This window comes from Manis pentadactyla, chromosome 4 (assembly GCF_030020395.1).
Source record: "Manis pentadactyla isolate mManPen7 chromosome 4, mManPen7.hap1, whole genome shotgun sequence".
NCBI lineage: Eukaryota > Metazoa > Chordata > Mammalia > Pholidota > Manidae > Manis > Manis pentadactyla.
In genome coordinates, this window is record NC_080022.1 from 40,206,913 (window position 1) to 40,225,734 (window position 18,822).

Sequence of the window (18,822 nt, forward strand, 5' to 3'; positions counted from 1 at the left end):
TGCTGTGATAAACATAGGAGTGCATATGTCTTTTTCAAACTGGGCTGCTGCATTCTTAGGGTAAATCCCTAGGAGTGGAATTCCTGGGTCAAATGGCATTTCTATTTTGAGCTTTTTGAGGAACCTCCACACTGCTTCCCACAATGGTTGAACTAATTTACATTCCCACCAGCAGTGTAGGAGGGTTCCCCTTTCTCCACGACCTTGCCAGCATTTGTTGTTGTTTGTCTTTTGGACGGTGGCCATTCTAACTGGTGTGAGGTGATATCTCATTGTGGTTTTAATTTGCATTTCTCTGATGATTAGTGATGTGGAGCATCTTTTCATGTGCCTATGGGCCATCAGAATTTCTTCTTTGGAGAAGCGTCTGCTCATATCCTCCACCCATTTTTTAATAGGGTTATTTGCTTTTTGTTTGTTGAGGCATGTGAGCTCTTTATATATTTTGGCTGTCAACCCCTTATTGGATATGTCATTTATGGATATAATCTCCCATATTGTAGGATGTCTTTTTGTTCTATTGATGGTGTCCTTTGCTGTACAGAAGCTTTTCAGTTTGATATAGTCCCACTTGTTCATTTTTGCTTTTGTTTTCCTTGACAGGGAGATATGTTCATGAAGAAGTTGTTCATATTTATGTCCAAGAGATTGTTGCCTATGTTTATTTTCTAAGAGTTTTATGATTTCATGACTTACATTCAGGTTTTGATCCATTTTGAGTTTACTTTTGTGTATGGGGTTAGACAATGATCCAGTTCATTCGCTTACATGTAGCTGTCCGATCTTGCCATCACCAGCTGTTGAAGAGGCTATCATTTCCCCAATGTATATCCATGGCTCCTTTAACACATATTAATTGACCATATATGCTTGGGTTTATATCTGGGATCTCTAGTCTGTTCCATTGGTCCATGGGTCTGTCCTTGTGCCAGTAACATTGTCTAGATTACTGTGGCTTTGTAGTAGAGCTTGAAGTCAGGGAGTGTAATTCTCCCCACTTTATTCTTCCTTCTCAGGATTGCTTTGGCTATTTGGGGTCTTCTGTGGTTCCATATGAATTTAAAACTATTTGCTGTAGTCCATTGAAGAATGCTGTTGGTGTTTTGATAGGGATTGCATTGAACCTGTAGATTACTTTAGGCAATATGGCCATTTTGACAATATTAATTCTTCCTAGCCAAGAGCATGGGATGAATTTCCATTTATTATTGTCCTCTTTAATATCTTTTAAGAGTGTCCCTTAGTTTTCAGTGTATAGGTCTTTCACTTCCTTGTTTAGGTTTCTTCCTAGGTATTTTATTCTTTTTGATGCAATTGTGAATGGAATTGTTTTCCTGATTCCTCTTTCTGCTAGTTCATCGTTAAGGCATAGGAACACAACAGATTTCTGTGTATTAATTTTGTATCCCACAACTTTACAGAATTCAGATATTAGATCTAGTTGTTTTGGAGTGAATTCTCTAGGGTTTTTTTATGTACAAGATCATGTCATCTGCAAACAGGGACAGTTAAACTTCTTACTTGCCAATCTGGATGGCTTTTATTTCTTTGTGTTGTATGATTACTGTGGCTAGGACCTCCAGGACTATGTTGAATAGAAGTGGAGAGAGTGGGCATCCTTGTCTTCTCCCCGATCTTAAAGGAAAAGCTTTCAGCCTCTCACTGTTAAGTATAATGTTGACTATGGGTTTGTCATATATGGCCTTTATTATGTTGAGGTACTTGCCCTCTATACCCATTTTGTTAAGTTTTTATCATGAATGGATGTTGAATTTTGTCGAATGCTTTTTCAGCATCTATGGAGATGATCATGTGGTTTTTTTCCTTCTTTTTTGTTGATATTGTGGATGATGTTGATGTATTTTCGAATGTTGTACCATCCTTGCATCCCTAGAATGAATCCTACTTCATCATGATGGATGATCTTTTTAACATATTTTTGAATTTGGATTGTTGATATTTTGTCGAGTATTTTTGCAAGTATGTTCATCAGGGATATTGGTCTATAATTTTCTTTTTTGTGGTGTCTGTGTCTGGTTTTGGTATTAGATTGATGTTTGCCTTGTAAAATGAATTTGGGAGTATTCCCTCTTCTTCTACTTTTTGGAAAACTTTAAGGAGGATGGGTATTATGTCCTCATTAAATGTTTGAAAAAATTCAGCAGTGAAACCATCTGGATCAGGAATTTTGTTCTTAGGAAGTTGTTTGATTATCAATTCAGTTTCTTTGCTGGTAATTGGTCTATTCAGGTTTTCTGTTTCTTCCTGGGTTAGCCTTGGTAGGTTGTATTTTTCTAGAAAGTTGTCCATTTCTTCTAGGTTATCCAGTTTATTATCATATAATTTTTCATAGTACTCTCTCATAATTCTTTGTATGTCTATGGTTTTCATAGTGATTTTTCCTTTCTCATTTTGATTCTGTTTACGTGTGTAGGCTCTCTTTTTTTCCTGGTAAGTCTGGCTAGGGGTTTATCTTTTTTGTTTATTTTCTTGAAGAACCAGCTCCTGCTTTCATTGATTCTTTATATTGTTTTATTCTTCTCAATATTATTTATTTCTGCTTTAATCTTTATTATTAGAGAAAATAATGAGACCCTCCTTCTACTGACTTTGGGTCTCATTTGTTCTTCCTTTTCTAGTTTCACTAATTGTGAGTTTAGACTGTTCATTTGGGATTGTTCTTCTCTCCTGAGGTAGGCCTGTATTGCAATATATTTCCCTCTTAGCATGGCCTCTGATGCACCCCACAGATTTTGTGGTGTTGAATTATTGTTGTCACTTGTGTCCATATATTGCTTGATCTCTGTTTTTATTTTTTCATTGATCCATTGGTTATTTAGAAGCATGTTATGAAGTCTCCATGTGTTTGTGGGCTTTTTCATTTTCTTTGCATAATTTATTTCTAGTTTTATACCTTTGTGATTTGAGAAGCTGGTTGGTACTATTTCAATCTTTTTGAATTTACTGAGGCTCTTTTTGTGGCCTAGTATATGATCTGTTCTTGAAAATGTTCCATGTGCACTTGAGAAGAATGTGTATCCTGTTTCTTTTGGATGGAGTGTTCTGCAGATGTCAGTCCATCTGTTCTAATATGTTGTTCAATGCCTCTGTCTCTTTATTTATTTTCTGGCTGGTTGATCTGTCATTTGGAGTGAGTGGTGTGTTGAAGTCTTCTAAAATGAATGCATTGCATTCTATTTCCCCCTTTAATTCTGTTAGTATTTGTTTCACATATGTAGGTGATCCTGTGTTGGGTGCTTAGATATTTATAATAATTATATCCTCCTGTTGGACAGACCCCTATATCATTATGTAATGTCCTTCTTTGTCTCTTGTAATTTTCTTTGTTTTGAAGTCTATTTTGTCTGATACAAGTACTGGAACTCTTGCTTTTTTCTCACTATTGTTTGCATGAAATATCTTTTTCCATCCCCTTACTTTCAGTCTATGTATGTCTTTGGGTTTGAAGTGAGTGTCTTGTAGGCCGCATATAGATGGGTCTTATTTTTTTATGCATTCAGTGACTCTACATCTTTGATTGGTGCATTCAGACCATTTACATTCAGGGTGATTATCGATAGGTATGTACCTATTGCCATGGCAGGCTTTAGATCTGTGGCTACCAAAGGTTCAAGGGTAATTCCCTTACTATCTAACAGTCTAATTTAACTCACTTCGTATGTTATTACAAACACAACCTAAAAAGTCTTTTTTTTCCCCTCTTCTTCCTCTTCCATTCTTTGTATGTTATGAATCATATTTTGTACTCTTTGTCTATCTCTTGGGTGACATCTATTTAGTGTTAGAAATACTTCCATCTATAGAAGTTCCCACAAAATGCACTGTAGAAGTAGTTTGTGGGAGGTAAATTCTCTCAGCTTTTGCTTATCAGAAAATTGTTTAATTCCTCCTTCAAATTTAAATGGTAACCTTGCCGGGTAGAGTATTCTTGGTTCATGGCCCTTCTGCTTCATTGCATTAAATATATCATGTCACTCCCCTCTGGGCTGTAATGCTTCTGTTGAGAAGTCTGATGACAGCCTGATGGGTTTTCCTTTGTATGTGATCTTTTTTCTCTCTCTAGCTGCTTTTAAAAGCCTGTCCTTATGCTTGATCTTTGCCATTTTAATTATTATGTCTTTATGTTGTCTTCCTTGGGTCCCTTGTGTTGGGAGATCTGTGCACCTCCATAGCTTGAGAGACTATCTCCTTTCCCAGATTGGGGAAATTTTCAGCAATTACTTCCTCAATGACACTTTCTACCCCCTTTTCTCTCTCTTCTTCTTCTGGTACCCCTATAATGAGACTATTGTGCTGTTTGGATTGGTCACACAGTTCTCTCAATATTCTTTCCTTCCTAATTCTTTTTTCTCTCTGTGTCTCAGCTTCTTTATATTCCTCTTCTCTAATTTCTATTCCATTTACTGTCTCTTCTACTACATCTAATCTGCTTTTAAATCCCTCCATTCTGTTTCATTTCAGATATGGAATTTCTTTTTTTTACTTAATTTTTTAATTTTGATATCATTAATGTACAATTACTTGAACAACATTATGGTTACTAGACTTCCCCCATTATCAAGTCCCCCCCACAAACACCATTACAGTCACTGTCCATCAGCGTAGTAAGATGCTACAGAATCATTACTTGTCTTCTCTGTATATACTGCCTTTCCCACGCCCCCCCCAACATTATGTCTGATAATTGTAATGCCCCATTTTCCTCCTTATCCCTCCCTTCCCAACCATCCTCCCCAGTCCCTTTCCCCTTGGCAACTGTTAGCCCATTCTTGGGTTCTGTGAGTCTGCTGCTGTTTTGTTCCTTTAGTTTTTGCTTTGTTCTTATACTCCACAGATGAGTAAAGTCATCTGATACTTGTCTTTCTCCACCTGGCTTATTTCACTGAGCATAATACCCTCTAGCTCCATCCATGCTGTTGCAAATAGTAGGATTTGTTTTCTTCTTATGGCTGAATAATATTCCATTGTGTATATGTACCACCTCTTCTTTATCCATTCATCTACTGATGGCCACTTAGGTTGCTTCCATTTCTTGGCTATTGTAAATAGTGCTGTGATAAACATAGGAGTGCAAATGTCTTTTTCAAACTGGGCTGCTGCATTCTTAGGGTCAATTCCTAGGAGTGGAATTCCTGTGTCAAATGATATGTCTATTTTTAGTTTTTTGAGGAACCTCCATACTGCTTTCCACAATGGTTGAACTAGTTTACATTCCCATCAGAGGTGTAGGAGGGTTCCCGTTTCTCCATGACCTTGCCAGCATTTGTTGTTGTTTGTCTTTTGGATGTTGGCCATCCTAACTGGTGTGAGGTGATATTTCATTGTGGTTTTAATTTGCATTTCTCTGATGATTAGTGATGTGGAGCATCTTTTCATGTGCCTGTTGGCCATCTCAATTTCTTCTTTGGAGAAGTGTCTCATCAGCAACTCTGCCCATTTTGTAATTGGATTATTTGCTTTTTGTTTGTTGAGGTGCATGAGCTCTTTATATAATTTGGATGTCAACCCCTTATCAGATATGCCATTTATGAATATATTCTCCCATACTGTAGGATGTCTTTTTGTTCTACTGATGGTATCTTTTGCTGTACAGAATCTTTTTAGTTTGGTATCGCCCCACTTGTTCATTTTTGCTTTTGTTTCCCTTGCTGGGGAGGTATGTTCATGAAGAAGTTGCTCATGTTTATGTCCAAGAGATTTTTGCGTATATTTTTTTCTAAGAGTTTTATGGTTTCATGACTTACATTCAGGTCTTTGATCCATTTTGAGTTTACTTTTGTGTAGGGTTAGACAATGATCCAGTTTCATTCTCTTACACGTAGCTGTCTAATTTTGCCAACACCAGCTATTGAAGAGGCTATCATTTCCCCATTTTATATCCATGGCTATTTTATCATATATTAATTGACCATATATGCTTGAGTTTATATCTGGACTCTCAGATATGGCATTTCTTAATGACTGAATCTCCATCTTAAATTTGTTCCTGAGTTCTTGAATACTTCTCTGTACCTCCATAAGCATGTTTATGATTTTTATTTTGAACTCTCTTTAAGGAAGATTGGTGAGTTCAGTTTCATTTGGCCCTTTTTCTGGGGTTTGTGAGATTTTGGTCTGAACCATGTTCTTTTGACATTTCATATTTTTGTGTGGTGCCCTCTATTGCCCAGAAGCTCCAGTCTCTGGAACTGCTCAGTCCCTAGAGTGAGGTTGGGGGTCGTAGGGGAGTGGAGCTGATGCCTTGGGGAAGGATAGATCTATTTCCTGATTCTCGTCTGCCCTGTGTCCCCTGTATCAGAGCCAGTGGCCTGAGTACACAGGTGTAAACCTCTGTGCTTGGCGTCTCTAGCTGTTGTAGGTGGGGCCTCCCTCTGGCTGGCCTGATGCCAGAGCAGTGACTGCCAGTTTGGGAGCTGTTGATGTCAGGGCAGGAGGAAGGCTTGGCAGGCTGCACATCACAGTGGGGGGGGGGGGCTCAGAGCTGAGTAGCCAGCCAGGGGGATCAAGTGTCCGAAGCTCCCCAAAGTTCCCAATCTGCTGGGCAGAGCACACCCAGACACCTTGTCCCCCTGTCCCTTCTCCCATGCAGCAAGCTCCATGCAAACCTTGCCCCTTCAGCAGCTCTCTCGCTGCTAGGAAGCCCCTCAGACTGCCTGATTTTCCCTTGTCCCACAGTGGCCGGGCGTGGATCCCGTCCTCCACAAACGGCCAGAATCTTGTCTCTTAAGCACTCCACCTGTCCCAGCTCCCCATCCTCCAGAGAACCACACAATGTAGGTTTCTGCTCACAAAGCTCATCTCCAGGGCCAGGTGTTCAGCAGTCCTAGGCTTTCACCCCCTCCACTGCTGCATTTCTCTTCCTCCCGCCCATGAGCTGGGTTAGCGGAAGGGCTCAGGTCCCACTGGATCAAGGCTTTCGTTCATTACCCTGTTTTGTGAGGTCAGCTCTGTTCATGAGGTCTGTGTGCAGTCTGGTGCAGCCTTCTTTCCTGTTGCTGTTTTTAGGGTTAGTTGTATTAACTGTATTTTCACACTATCTGTGGTTTTGGGAGGAGTTCTCTGTCTCATCTCTCAGGCTGCCATCTTGGATCCACGACTGAAATTTTTGTACTCCTTTACCCCCCTTCCAAAACCACCCACCCACCAACCCCTCCCCCATGGTAACCACCAGTCACTTCTCAGTGTCTCTGAGTCTACTGGTGTTCTGTTCATTTTGTTTTGTTTTTATATTCCACAAATAAATGAAATCATATCATATTTGTCTTTCTTCGCCTGGCTTATTTCACTTAGCATAATATCCTCTAGGTCCATGCATGTTATCGCAAATGGCAGGATTTTCTTTTCATTGTTATGGTTGAATAGTATTTCACTGTCTTTATGTACCACATTTTCTTTAATCACTCATCTATTGATGGATACTTAGGTTACTTATTTCACTTTCTTAACCGTCATGTGTTCACTGGAGAAGCACTCTTAATTTCCTTCAAGAACTTTTCGTTTGCATTTATAACTTGGCTGTTTGTCATAAGTGGACTAGCTTTTGGCCTGTCTTGGCTTTCAATATGCTTACCTCACTAGGCTTAATTAATCATTTACAGCTTTTGATTTAAAGTGAGAGATGTGTGACTCTTCTTTTCAACTAACACTTAGCAGCAATTGTAGGGTTTTTAATTGGTCTAATTTCAATATTGTTTTGTCTCAGGGACTGGGAGGCTTGAGGAGAGGGAGAAAGACAGGAATATCTGGTTGGCGGAACAGTCAGGACACATGCAACATTTACCGATTAAATTCATTATCTCATATGGGTTTGGTTTATGGCACCCCAAACCAATTACAGTAGTAACATCAGAAATCACTGATCACCATAACAAATACAATAATTATGAAAAAGTTTGAAATTTTGTGAGAATAATTAAAATGTGACACAGAGACCAAAGTGAGCAAAGGCTGTTGGAAAAAAAGTGCTGACAGACTTGCTCAAGGCAGGTTTGTCACAAACATTCAGTGTGTATAAAACAGTTTTCTGCAAAGCACAATAAAGAGAAGTACAATAAAAGGAGGCATGGCTGTATTCTAAGAAGCTTGGAAATAAAAAAAAATGGAGCTAAAATTTCAAGGGGAGCTAACTTGAAGGAATATTTATTTTTAGGATGAGAAGATCTGAGTATGTTTTTGGGATGAAGAGAAGGAACCCATAGAAGAAGAGAGGATAAAGATGAAAGAAAGATGTATTACCATACCCATGTTATAGGAGAGACTAGTGAGGGTAGAATCAAAATAATAAGCAGAACATAAACTCCAATAGCAAGAAACTTCTCAGCTAACAAATTACGGTTAGAAGTTTGATGCTGATATTAAAATACCCTTACTTAAATAGTCAAAAAGAAAAGGTTCATAAAAATCTCAATGTGTGAGATCAACTGGGACAGTTTCAAAGAATAGCAAATCCCTCAGTGACCAGAATGACTGTTTTTGCTTTAATTGATGTGATCACTAATATGGGTGATTAGATAGGTTTTAGGGAGACATGGTAAGTTCAATCTTATACAGAGTCAATCTGCAGTGGGTATTCAGATGAAGATATTCAGGAGGAACTGGATTTCTATTTAGCTTGCCTGTTTGTGGGGCAATGTCACATTATGTTGGAAGGAGCTTATAGTATGTAGCATTGCACCACAGGCAAACAAGCTAAATATTTGTATTATCAAGTTTTAAAAACAAAAATACAGATTTCTGGTACTTATCTGTATTCAATTTTATTTTGTTAGGTACAAGCTCCGTTATGGGAAGACTTTGCTTTATTCATAGCCATATTCCCAGCACTTAGACCAGTACCAGACACAGAGTAGGTAGGTTTTGTAATCAGAATTTATTGAATGAATACTGAATAAATCTTTTCTGTCACTTAAGCCAAAACCTAGGTATCATTCTTAATTCTTTCTTCTCTTGTCCCACAGATCCTATCACTCAAGCATCCTACTGACTTTCCCTCCAAAATATTTCCTGAATTTATATCCTTCTTTCTTTTTACTAATAATGTTCCAGTTCAGGATCTTATCTTTTGCCTGTAATAGTACAATAGATTAATATCTGATTTCTCTGTCTCCAGCTTTCTCTTATACCTAGCTTGTGCATAGCAGCTGAAGTTGCTCTTCTCTAAAATGCATACTTTGGGGGAAAAATCATATTCCCAGCACTTAGACCAGTACCTACCTACAGAGTAGGTAGTAGGTAGGTATTGTAATCTTACCTTAAAAGCCTTCTATGGTTCCCCAGAGTTCAAGTTTCCAACTTGACAAAAAAGTTCAAGTTCTCAACTTGCCTTATCTCTTACCTTTGTTTCCCACTTTATTTTGCATATATTTGTCAATTTGGATGTCAACACTTTTAAGTCTATCTTCTTTTAAAAAATTCATTTACAAATACTAATTCTGTGGCTGGTATGTGCCAGGTCCTATATTGTATTAGGTGTTAGGGCTACAAAGGTGATTAAGGCAGACAAGGCTTTTGCCTGCAAACATTCTCTAAGATTACATGCTCCCCTCCCCTTCATGTTTGTGCTCTCCTAGTATCTTTTTTTTTTTTTGGGGATAATTATTTTTTATTGAAGGGTAGTTGACAAACAGTATTACATTAGTTTCAGGTGTACAACACAGTGATTCAACATTTATATACATGATAATTCTAGGTACCAGCTATCACCATACCAAGTTGTTACAATATTTTGACTATATTCCTTATGCTATACATTACATCCCGGTTACTTATTTATTTTACAATTGGAAGTGTGTATATATATATATATATATATATTTGTTTTTTTGTGAGGGCATCTCTCATATTTATTGATCAAATGGTTGTTAATGACAATAAAATTCTATATAGGGGGGTCAATGCTCAATGCACAATCATTAATCCACCCAGGCCTAATTTTCGACAGTCTTCAATCTTCTGAAGCATAATGAACAAGTTCTTACATGGAGTACAAATTCTTACATAGTGAATAAGTTACATGGTGAACATTACAAGGGCAGTCATCACAGAAGCTTTCGGTTTTACTCATGTATTATGAACTATAAACAGTCAGTTCAAATATGAATATTCACTTGATTTTTATACTTGATTTATATGTGGATACCACATTTCTCTCTTTATTATTATTATTTGTAATAAAATGCTGAAGTGGTAGGTAGATACAAGATAAAGATAGAAAACATAGTTTAGTGTTATAAGAGAGCAAATGTAGATGATCAGGTGTGTGCCTGTAGACTATGTGTTAATCCAAGCTAGACAAGGGCAATAAAACATCCACGTATGCGGAAGATTTCTCTCAGAACGGTGGGGGGGAGGTTCTAAGCCTCACCTCTGTTGATCCCCAATTTCTCACCTGATGGCCCCCCTGTGACTGTGCCTGTCTTAGGTTGTTCCTCCCTTGAGGAATCTTACCTGTCTCTGGCTAACCAGTCATCTTCCGGGGCCATACAGGGAAATGTAAAGTTGGTAAGTGAGAGAGAAGCCTTATTGTTTGAAAAGGTTAGCTTTTTACTTCTTTGCATATTTATGCCCTGTGGCTTCTATGCCCAGCATTTGTCTTGAGGTGTCTTTACCACTTGGAAGAATTATGATACTCGGTAAATTCGATATGAGGCACGAATTCTATTTAAGGGTTGTAATTAGGAAGGAAGAAGAAAAGCTATAGAAGTAGCGCTCTCCTAGTATCTTGTGCTTGCTTCAATTTTCTTGTTAACTGTATAACAACAAATTATCAGTTTATATTCATCTGACTAGCACATAGTGAGCAATCAATAGATATTTCCTTAACTGAAGTTAAAATTAACAGCTCTAAAATTAACTATATTTGAACTTTTTTGTTGTTATTCTTGGGGTATTGTTCCTCCTCTGTTGTGAACGGAGGATTGGACAGTTCCCAAGAAGACTGAGTCCAAGGTATCTCTACACTGTCCCACCCAAATAGCTGGAAAGAGAAGAGATAGGTACTTAGCTAGGTACCCAGAGATATGGGAAGATCATTAAAAGGTGGCTCAGAAGGAAAGGGAAGATGGGAAGGAAATAGAAAATTTTGAATTATCATAAGGAAAATGTACTTGCAGGGCCAGAAGGGGATGTGAAAAACAAAATTTCCCCAGCTCAGGACACATAACTGTAACCCATAAGATTTAAAATTTGAATTTAACTACTGGTCTCAAATATCTCCTTCCCAAATCAAGGCTTAAGACAGTTGATAGCAAAATGGTAACTGTCTTGGAAGACCTGAAACCATGTAGAAGAAACGTTAAAACCAGAAGAAAGAAGCAGAACTACTGTGTGGAAGCTACATGAATGTAGGTCCTAGTTTAATACATTAACAGACAGAGCTGCTCAACAATGAAACTGGTTGCCTCATAAAGGCAGAACCTTCTCATTGTAGTTAAAACGCAGGTATATTTTGAGGGGACATTTTGAGTGAGCTCTTTCAGCATAGACTATGGTCCTAACATTTGGTACCTAGAAGACATTAAATAAATGTTCAAATGAATGAGGAATGAATAGATGGAAGAATAGACATCAAATGAAAAATCCCTTCCAGTTGTATAATTCTAAGACAACATAAAAATTGAGTCATAGCTTCTTTCCCATTTTTCACCAGCCATCTAGAAGAGGTGGTATTTACAGTTAGCCAGGGAAGGAAAAATAATGGTTTCATCCCAGATAATCAGATTTTAAGATATTCCCAAGGCTGTGGCTGTTTAAGCTTGGCAAAGTCTCTGAACTCCACTCTACTTCTTTTCTAATTAACCTAAAAAGTGTGCCAGCCTTACACACTACTACTCAATGCATGACACTGACTTCTTCCTCCTGAAGGCACCACTCAAACAACACATATAATGGTGAGGGTGAGACAAAGAAATAAAATGAAGTGAAACAGGTTATCTGTCACCTCTCAGAGCACAGAATAATTAACAATTCTGGGTAGAGCTAAATGCCCCTTTTTAATGTTTGTGGATTTAGCCACTTTAGAATTTGAAGCATAACCTACTTTAGCTAATAAAAATATACTCAAGCATTAGAAAGAATATTTCAATAAATTATTTCTGGCAATTTCTGCCAACAACTGAAGTTCAATATCATTTTTTTCTTTCATGGGGCTTAGTGAGAAAAAGTGCTAGAAAAAATGGTGTGGCCTCTTTAAAGGAAATTAACATTTTTAGATGTCCAAGAAACCGTACAGTAGTATTTGTAGCAGGGGAAAAACTTTCCTTCTTAGTGGATTTCTAAAAAAAAGTTGAAAAACAAGGTGACAAATTATCCTTCTCACAGGATGATCATAGACTAGAACTTCACTTGTGCAGTCCCATTTTTCTTTTACATATTTAAGTGATATAAATACATATTAGGAGGATGGCTGGAGAGGTCCTATCACAACTTCTGTAATGGGTGTTCAAAATATGTAGTCAGTTTAAATAAAAATCTGCAACCATATTTTGTACAGAATATAAATGCATAAGTTTTACTGGACTAGCCCAGCTTTTAAATACGTGGATCATGCTCTACCCTGGAAAACACTGGTGTAAAATTCTTCTGTGCTATTTAGTTTTGACCTCTGTTGCACATACTTTTTAAGGTCATGGTGTTGACTCTTCCAGAACATGGTAGGAACACAATAAATATTTTTTAAACAGATAAATTATAATGTCCAGGTTCTCTTTCTCATTCACTTACACCCAAAATCATAGTTGGACACAGTGTGCTATTTCTAACCATGGAAAAGATAATGCCTTTTAACATTAGTTAGACCAACAAAGACACACACAAGCACATCATGTACACAAACATGTTCAATTTTATCTGCCCCTCTTCTCTATTTCTAAAGCACCCTGTATGCACCCTATCACCACATTTATTATGTTATGCTATTATTATTTGACTCTGAGCACCTTGGTAAAGGTATACAGTTACTCATCTTTATTACCTAGCATCAAGCACAATGCCTGGTGCAGAGAAGGTGCTCCAAGTCAGTGAGTTAAAGGACCTTCAGTTTCAATCCTAATAAATACACTCAACTATTTGTCAGCAGCAAAGAAAATCCCTTTGTTAATGTGGCAATTCTAAGTAAAAATCATTTCAACCAATCCACCCAAATTCTGTCTGTTGAAACATGAAACTTTTAGAACAAGAAGAAACACATTAGCAATAACCTTTCATGGGAAGTTTCTACCTTCAAGAATTTAGTGAGACTTTATTCATGCTACATTAACTTTATTCATTGTTGTGGCAGATAAAAAAGAATAGGAGGTGGGCAGGAGGGTGGAGGATAGGCCTGTGTTCAATGGAAAGCTGGCAAATAGGCTTACCTCTTCAGACTGCTCCCGGGTTTGTGCAGGTGAAGATCTTCTTCCCACTGTAAGTCGGTGGCAAGGATAAGAGAGCCCTGATTCAGCAAGACACATCTGCAAAAAGTAGAACTCATCATTTGTAAACAAAATGAGACAATGTTTCACAAAAGGATTTCACTTTGGGGATATTTTCTATTATTTCTGAAGCTAGATTAGAAAGGTCACTCTAGTGGCCCAGTTATTATATTACTAGGAAGGCTTTGAAAATTTCAAATTTTTTCACATATGGAATGTTATAATAACCAAGGCTATTTTTCATTTAGACAGTAGACTGGGGCTCCAGGAAAATGTATCAAGCTGAAAATAAAGCTAATCATATACATTTCCTTCCTGTTTCAGGCATGTCTTTTAACTTTTGTTTAGTAGAATAATATCTTGGTTTCCTAATTCCCTGGGGTGTATTCTATAAATACATTTTACTCTCCAAATTTTTTGGAGAGTACCTGGAATAGTGTTCACTGAAGGCATTTAAAAAAAAGTTTCTACACATGATAACAATGTCACTTATGCTTTAATCAACATTAAGCCACAATTTTAGATCATTATTATAGAGATGGATCTATAATGTATATAAAGCATGAAGCACAGTCCCTGGCACACATTCAGTTTACAGTTTTTATTACCATTATGATCTAAAATACTACCCAAAGAACCTGTCTAGTTTAGCCAATTAATACAATATATATTTTCTTCTCTTGAAATTTATACTGGGCCAGATATTCAATAACAATTTTAAGGCTTAAGTTAAATCTGGGCAAATATAAGCAAATATGAGTGCATGTCACTTTTGTCTACACAGAAGTATTAAAAATTGTTAAATATTCAAAAACAGGTGGTGTTCTTTGGTGTTCATGAAATGACATATATGTGTACTTAATGTTAATGTTAGCAATGATATACAGTGAAGTTTCTTTTATTATTATTATTATTAGAGATAAAATAGGGTATCCACTAGCACACTGAAAACATCCTCTGGTAAATTTTAGGGAGATGTGAATTACAGTGATATATGAGGAAACCCAAATGTCTGTAAATTCATAGGAACCAGCCAAAGACACAACAGTGAGTTGGTCATAACTGTAATTCAAATATATGCTATAATCAGACTGATTATCTGAAGACAAATACTGGAATGGAAAATGCAAAAGTCACAGAAATATCTAGGTATTTTTAATCATACAAGTGTGTGCTGTCATATCAATTATACTGATAAAAATCATGTTTGATTATTTTTCTTTTAATCTAGCAAGAGGTTTTCGTTCTTGCATAGAGATGTTCTGGCACTGTACAAATGCTAGAAAACCTGATTAATTTAAAAAAATTGCAGTGATTCTGTCATTCTATTCAATCATAAATCATTAACATAATTGTTAGAACTAGCTTAATTTATTTCATTTCAGTATATTTAAAAGCAAAGCTAAACTGGTTAAGAAGCATCAGCTAAATTTCAAGTCATATTACCTTCACAAAATTTTTCATTTGAAAAGAGTCCTCCTCCCCAACCCTGAAATCCTCTGGTAATGAAATAGTAATAATGGTAAATGTTGTTGACAATCAGAAGCACTATAATGTAATGGAAAGAGACCTGGACAAGAAACCAGAAAAATCTTGATTCAAGTACTACCTAGCCTTCTGATCTTGGGAGAATCATTTCTCTATTCTAAGTCAGAGTTTCCTTTCATTAATTTAGGTGAGTTATCCCTGCCCTAACTACCTCAATGGACTTTTGAAAGGCTTAAATATAAAGTAAGTAAAAGCTGGCTTTGAAACTACACTGAAATAGGCAGAAGAGCTGTTATAATTTCAATGATTGTTATTTTTAAGACTTGGAGAAGAGAAAAAGTGATTGACTTCCACTGTGACTACCTCTGCATACAGCTCAGTCATGTGTAAATTAAAAGAGTGTATATTTTAGGAGGAGCTGGAAGAAAGCACTCACTAAAAAGCACATGGTGGCATAAATGGGCTAGCTCCTCAATGGGCTTAACCCCACAGTTATCAATATTAACCTCTCCCATACCTACTAGTAATTCCTGAAGATAAGAGGAGAGTGGCCAGCACTTTTTCCTTAGTCTACAGCTGACAAAGTGGGCCTCTGAATCACTCTATTTCAGATCCTACTAATCAAAATACACAGAAGAAATTAAAGGGTAAGGAATTTCTGAGTTACTATGGGCCCAGTATTGATTAAATACAAGGCACTCTACTCTAAGGGAACATATACACCAGCTGGGGAGACAAGAGATGTACATAGAAACACGCACAGGAAAAGGAATACAAGTGAGTAAAGATGGGGTTATATCTCCACCAGGCTGTCTCTATAGGACTGGGGGCCCCTTGGAAGGGACAATAGTTACTTAGAGAAGATTTCAACAAGTTAAGGCTAAAGTAAATGTGTGCTGGGACTCAAAACCAAACTTACATAAAAGATGTGAATTCAGAAGGCTGAGGTTCCAGGCTGGCTAAATTAATCGCACAATGATTATGGGCAAAATCACTCAGAATTTCTGTATTTTAGTTTCCTTACTTAGAAATGGTATAACACAATTTGTCCTTAATTTACAAAATAGGGTAATACAATCTGTTCCATCTTCCTCGCAGAGTTGGTATGGAGACCCAATGAGATACTGTATGTGAAACCAAGTGGTTATGTAATTATAAAGGTTATAAAGGATTGATACTATTATTGATAAGGAAAATAACATTTTTCAACATGGCCGATAGGAATAACAACAGGAGAATCTCAGAGCCATCCCTCCAACCCCCCAACCCCCCCCCACCTTGGGACCCTTCCAGGTTCTTCTTCCATCCTGCTTGGTGTGTACGCCAAAATGCCACATATATGTTAGTATAAAAGTATAAATTGTTCCCCTTGCCTGTGCTCGGGGCTCAGACCTTTGGAGATTGCTCTCCTGAGCCCACACTGTGAAATAAACCATCGATCCTCCAAGACCTCCAAGTACTGCTTGGTTCTTCCATTGGGTGATCCAGTCCAGGTTCCATTACATTTGGTTCCCTGAATGAGAAACCCAACCATGCTGGCCCATTGTTGCCACAGGTTTGGGGCAATGGTGGGGTGATGATGGAACAGGGGATCATAATGGAGAAGGCACCCCCTGCCTAATCTTTCGGCAGTCTCCCGTCCAGTCACCTTGGACTGGCCGTGCTCCGTTATTTTCACCAGACTCAAGGAGACTAGGCAGGTGAGGACCTGGTTCTGACGCCAGATTACGGTAAGGCCTGGGGCCCCTGACCCAGTCAGACCCACCCATCGGGGTGGAAACGGAGTGCGATCACCTCCTGGAGACCTCTTAGAGGTCTCATAGGTAGGGATTCCCAGGGAGGGAATGTTTAGAATCTGGTTGAAGTGTGTGAGTGATTGTGCAGAGCGAATGAAATCATTCAGTTCGAGCTAAGTCTGTGATTCCATGGCTTGTACTACAGAATCCGAGTGGGTCCTTTGCCATATTTGCGGTTGGCTGCCATGACATAACGGTGACTCAGCTTTGGCTGACCTGGCCTGGGACTTATACGGGTGTACCTTAATCAAGCCTGACCAAATTCTCCAAGAGGAGAGCAAATTGACAGGCATCTGATTCGTCTCCTCTCTGAAGGAGGCACCTCCTCCCTCGTCTGTCTTTGCGGCACCATCTCACAGACACGTCATGGGGTCAGGACACAGCAAACCCACAGTTCTTGAAACCATGATCAAAAATTTCAGGAAGGGATTTCCGGGGTACTACGGAGTAAAAATGACCCCTGGGAGGTTGAAAACACTGTGTGAATCCGACTGGCTCACCTTCAGTGTAAGATGGCCTCTGGAAGGAACCCTAGATGTCCTAACAGTTTGCCGAGTCTGGAGGGTCATCACTGGAGATCCAGGTCACCCTGACAGGTTCCCTTATATTGACTCCTGGTTAGGAGTTGCCCATACCCTTCCCCCTTGGTTGCGATTTGCTTGCAACAGGTAGGGACAAGGTAGGGTCTTAGTCACCTCAACAAAGCAACCTACAAAAGACCAACAGAAGCCTGAGCCTCTGCAAATACTTGCTGGTGATCCAGAGGAAGAACCGCTATTGCCTCCACCTTATGTGCCCCCAAGGCTGCCAGCACCCAGCCCCTGGACACTCTCCCACCATCAGTCTCCCTGCTACCTCCAGGTCTGGCAGACTCACTCTCTCCCAGACCAGCAGCCAGACTGCACCCTCGACTAGGAGCAGGCACCCTTCAGATGCTGGTACAAGATACACAGGAGTCCAAGAGGTGTGATGAAGACGGGACCATCCAGCCCAGCCGGTCCATGCTTTTACTATAAACCCTTCTCCATGACTGACCTCCTCAATTGTAAGCACAACACCCCATCATACTCGAAGCCACAAGCCCTGGTTAATCTCATGGAATCCCTCTTCCAAACCCATTGGCCGACCTGGGAAGACTGCCAACAGCTTCTCTGCACCCTATTCAATATGGAAGAAAGAAGGCAGATTATCAGAGGGGCCTGCCAGTACCTGGAAGAATACATGCCAGCCGGGGTCCCTGATCAGGGTGCATGGGCTGAAATCGCTGTCCCTGAGGAGTGCCCCGGGTGGGATTTCACCATGATTGAGGAACAGCATTAGATCCGCCAATATCAGGAAGCCCTCCTCCAAGGGATCAAAGCAGGGTCCGAAAGGCCCATGAACATGACTAAAATATCTGCAGTCATTCAACAATCAGGAGAGTCTCCTGGGGACTATTACAAGAGGCTGTGTGAAGCTTATTGTATCTATACCCCCTTCAACCCTGAGTTACAAGAGAGCCAACAGATAGTCAATACCTCATTCATGGCCCAAGCTGCCCTGGATATCAGACGGAAGCTCCAGAAACTTGAAGGCTTCCCTGGAATGAACATTACCTAGCTGATTGAAATTGCCAACATAGTCATGAACAGAGACATTCAGGCCAAAACGGAGGCTAAAAAATGAATGAAGAGAAAGGTCAACTTCCTGGCAGTTGCCCTAAAGGAAAGGGATGACCAAAGGCAGAAAGAAACCGGCTACCTAGAGGGGGGAAGCCTAGGATCCCCCTAGCCAGGGACCTGTGTGCTTACTGTAAAGAGAAGGGGCATTGGGAGAATGAATGCCCCAGCTGAGGGAAAGCCCCAAAGCCCAATCACTACTGTGGAGAACCTCACAGGGAGAAGCTCGTTGGCTTGTCAGGAACAGACTCATATTGACAAGGACCAGGCTCTCTTGCTCTCAGCCCCCAGGAGCCCATGGTCATAATGAGGGTGGGGGGCCAAAACATGACTTTTATGGTTGACACAGGGGCCAAACATTCTGTGATCACCCTCCCTGTAGCCTCCTTCAGCAGAAGGACTGCAACTATTCTCAGAGTCATCGGAACAAAAGCCATTCAGCAGCACTTC

General features: G+C 39.2%; 1 protein-coding gene across 2 annotated transcripts in view; it reads right to left on the reverse strand.

The window, feature by feature from the left end:
* FAF1 (Fas associated factor 1) overlaps positions 1-18,822 on the reverse strand; it is a 559,668-nt gene that overhangs the window by 153,310 nt on the left and 387,536 nt on the right. For both annotated transcript variants that reach the window (XM_057500197.1, XM_036892803.2), the window contains exon 9: positions 13,374-13,469. In XM_057500197.1, the coding sequence (XP_057356180.1) occupies positions 13,374-13,469 (96 nt within the window). The remainder of the gene's footprint in view (positions 1-13,373; positions 13,470-18,822) is intronic.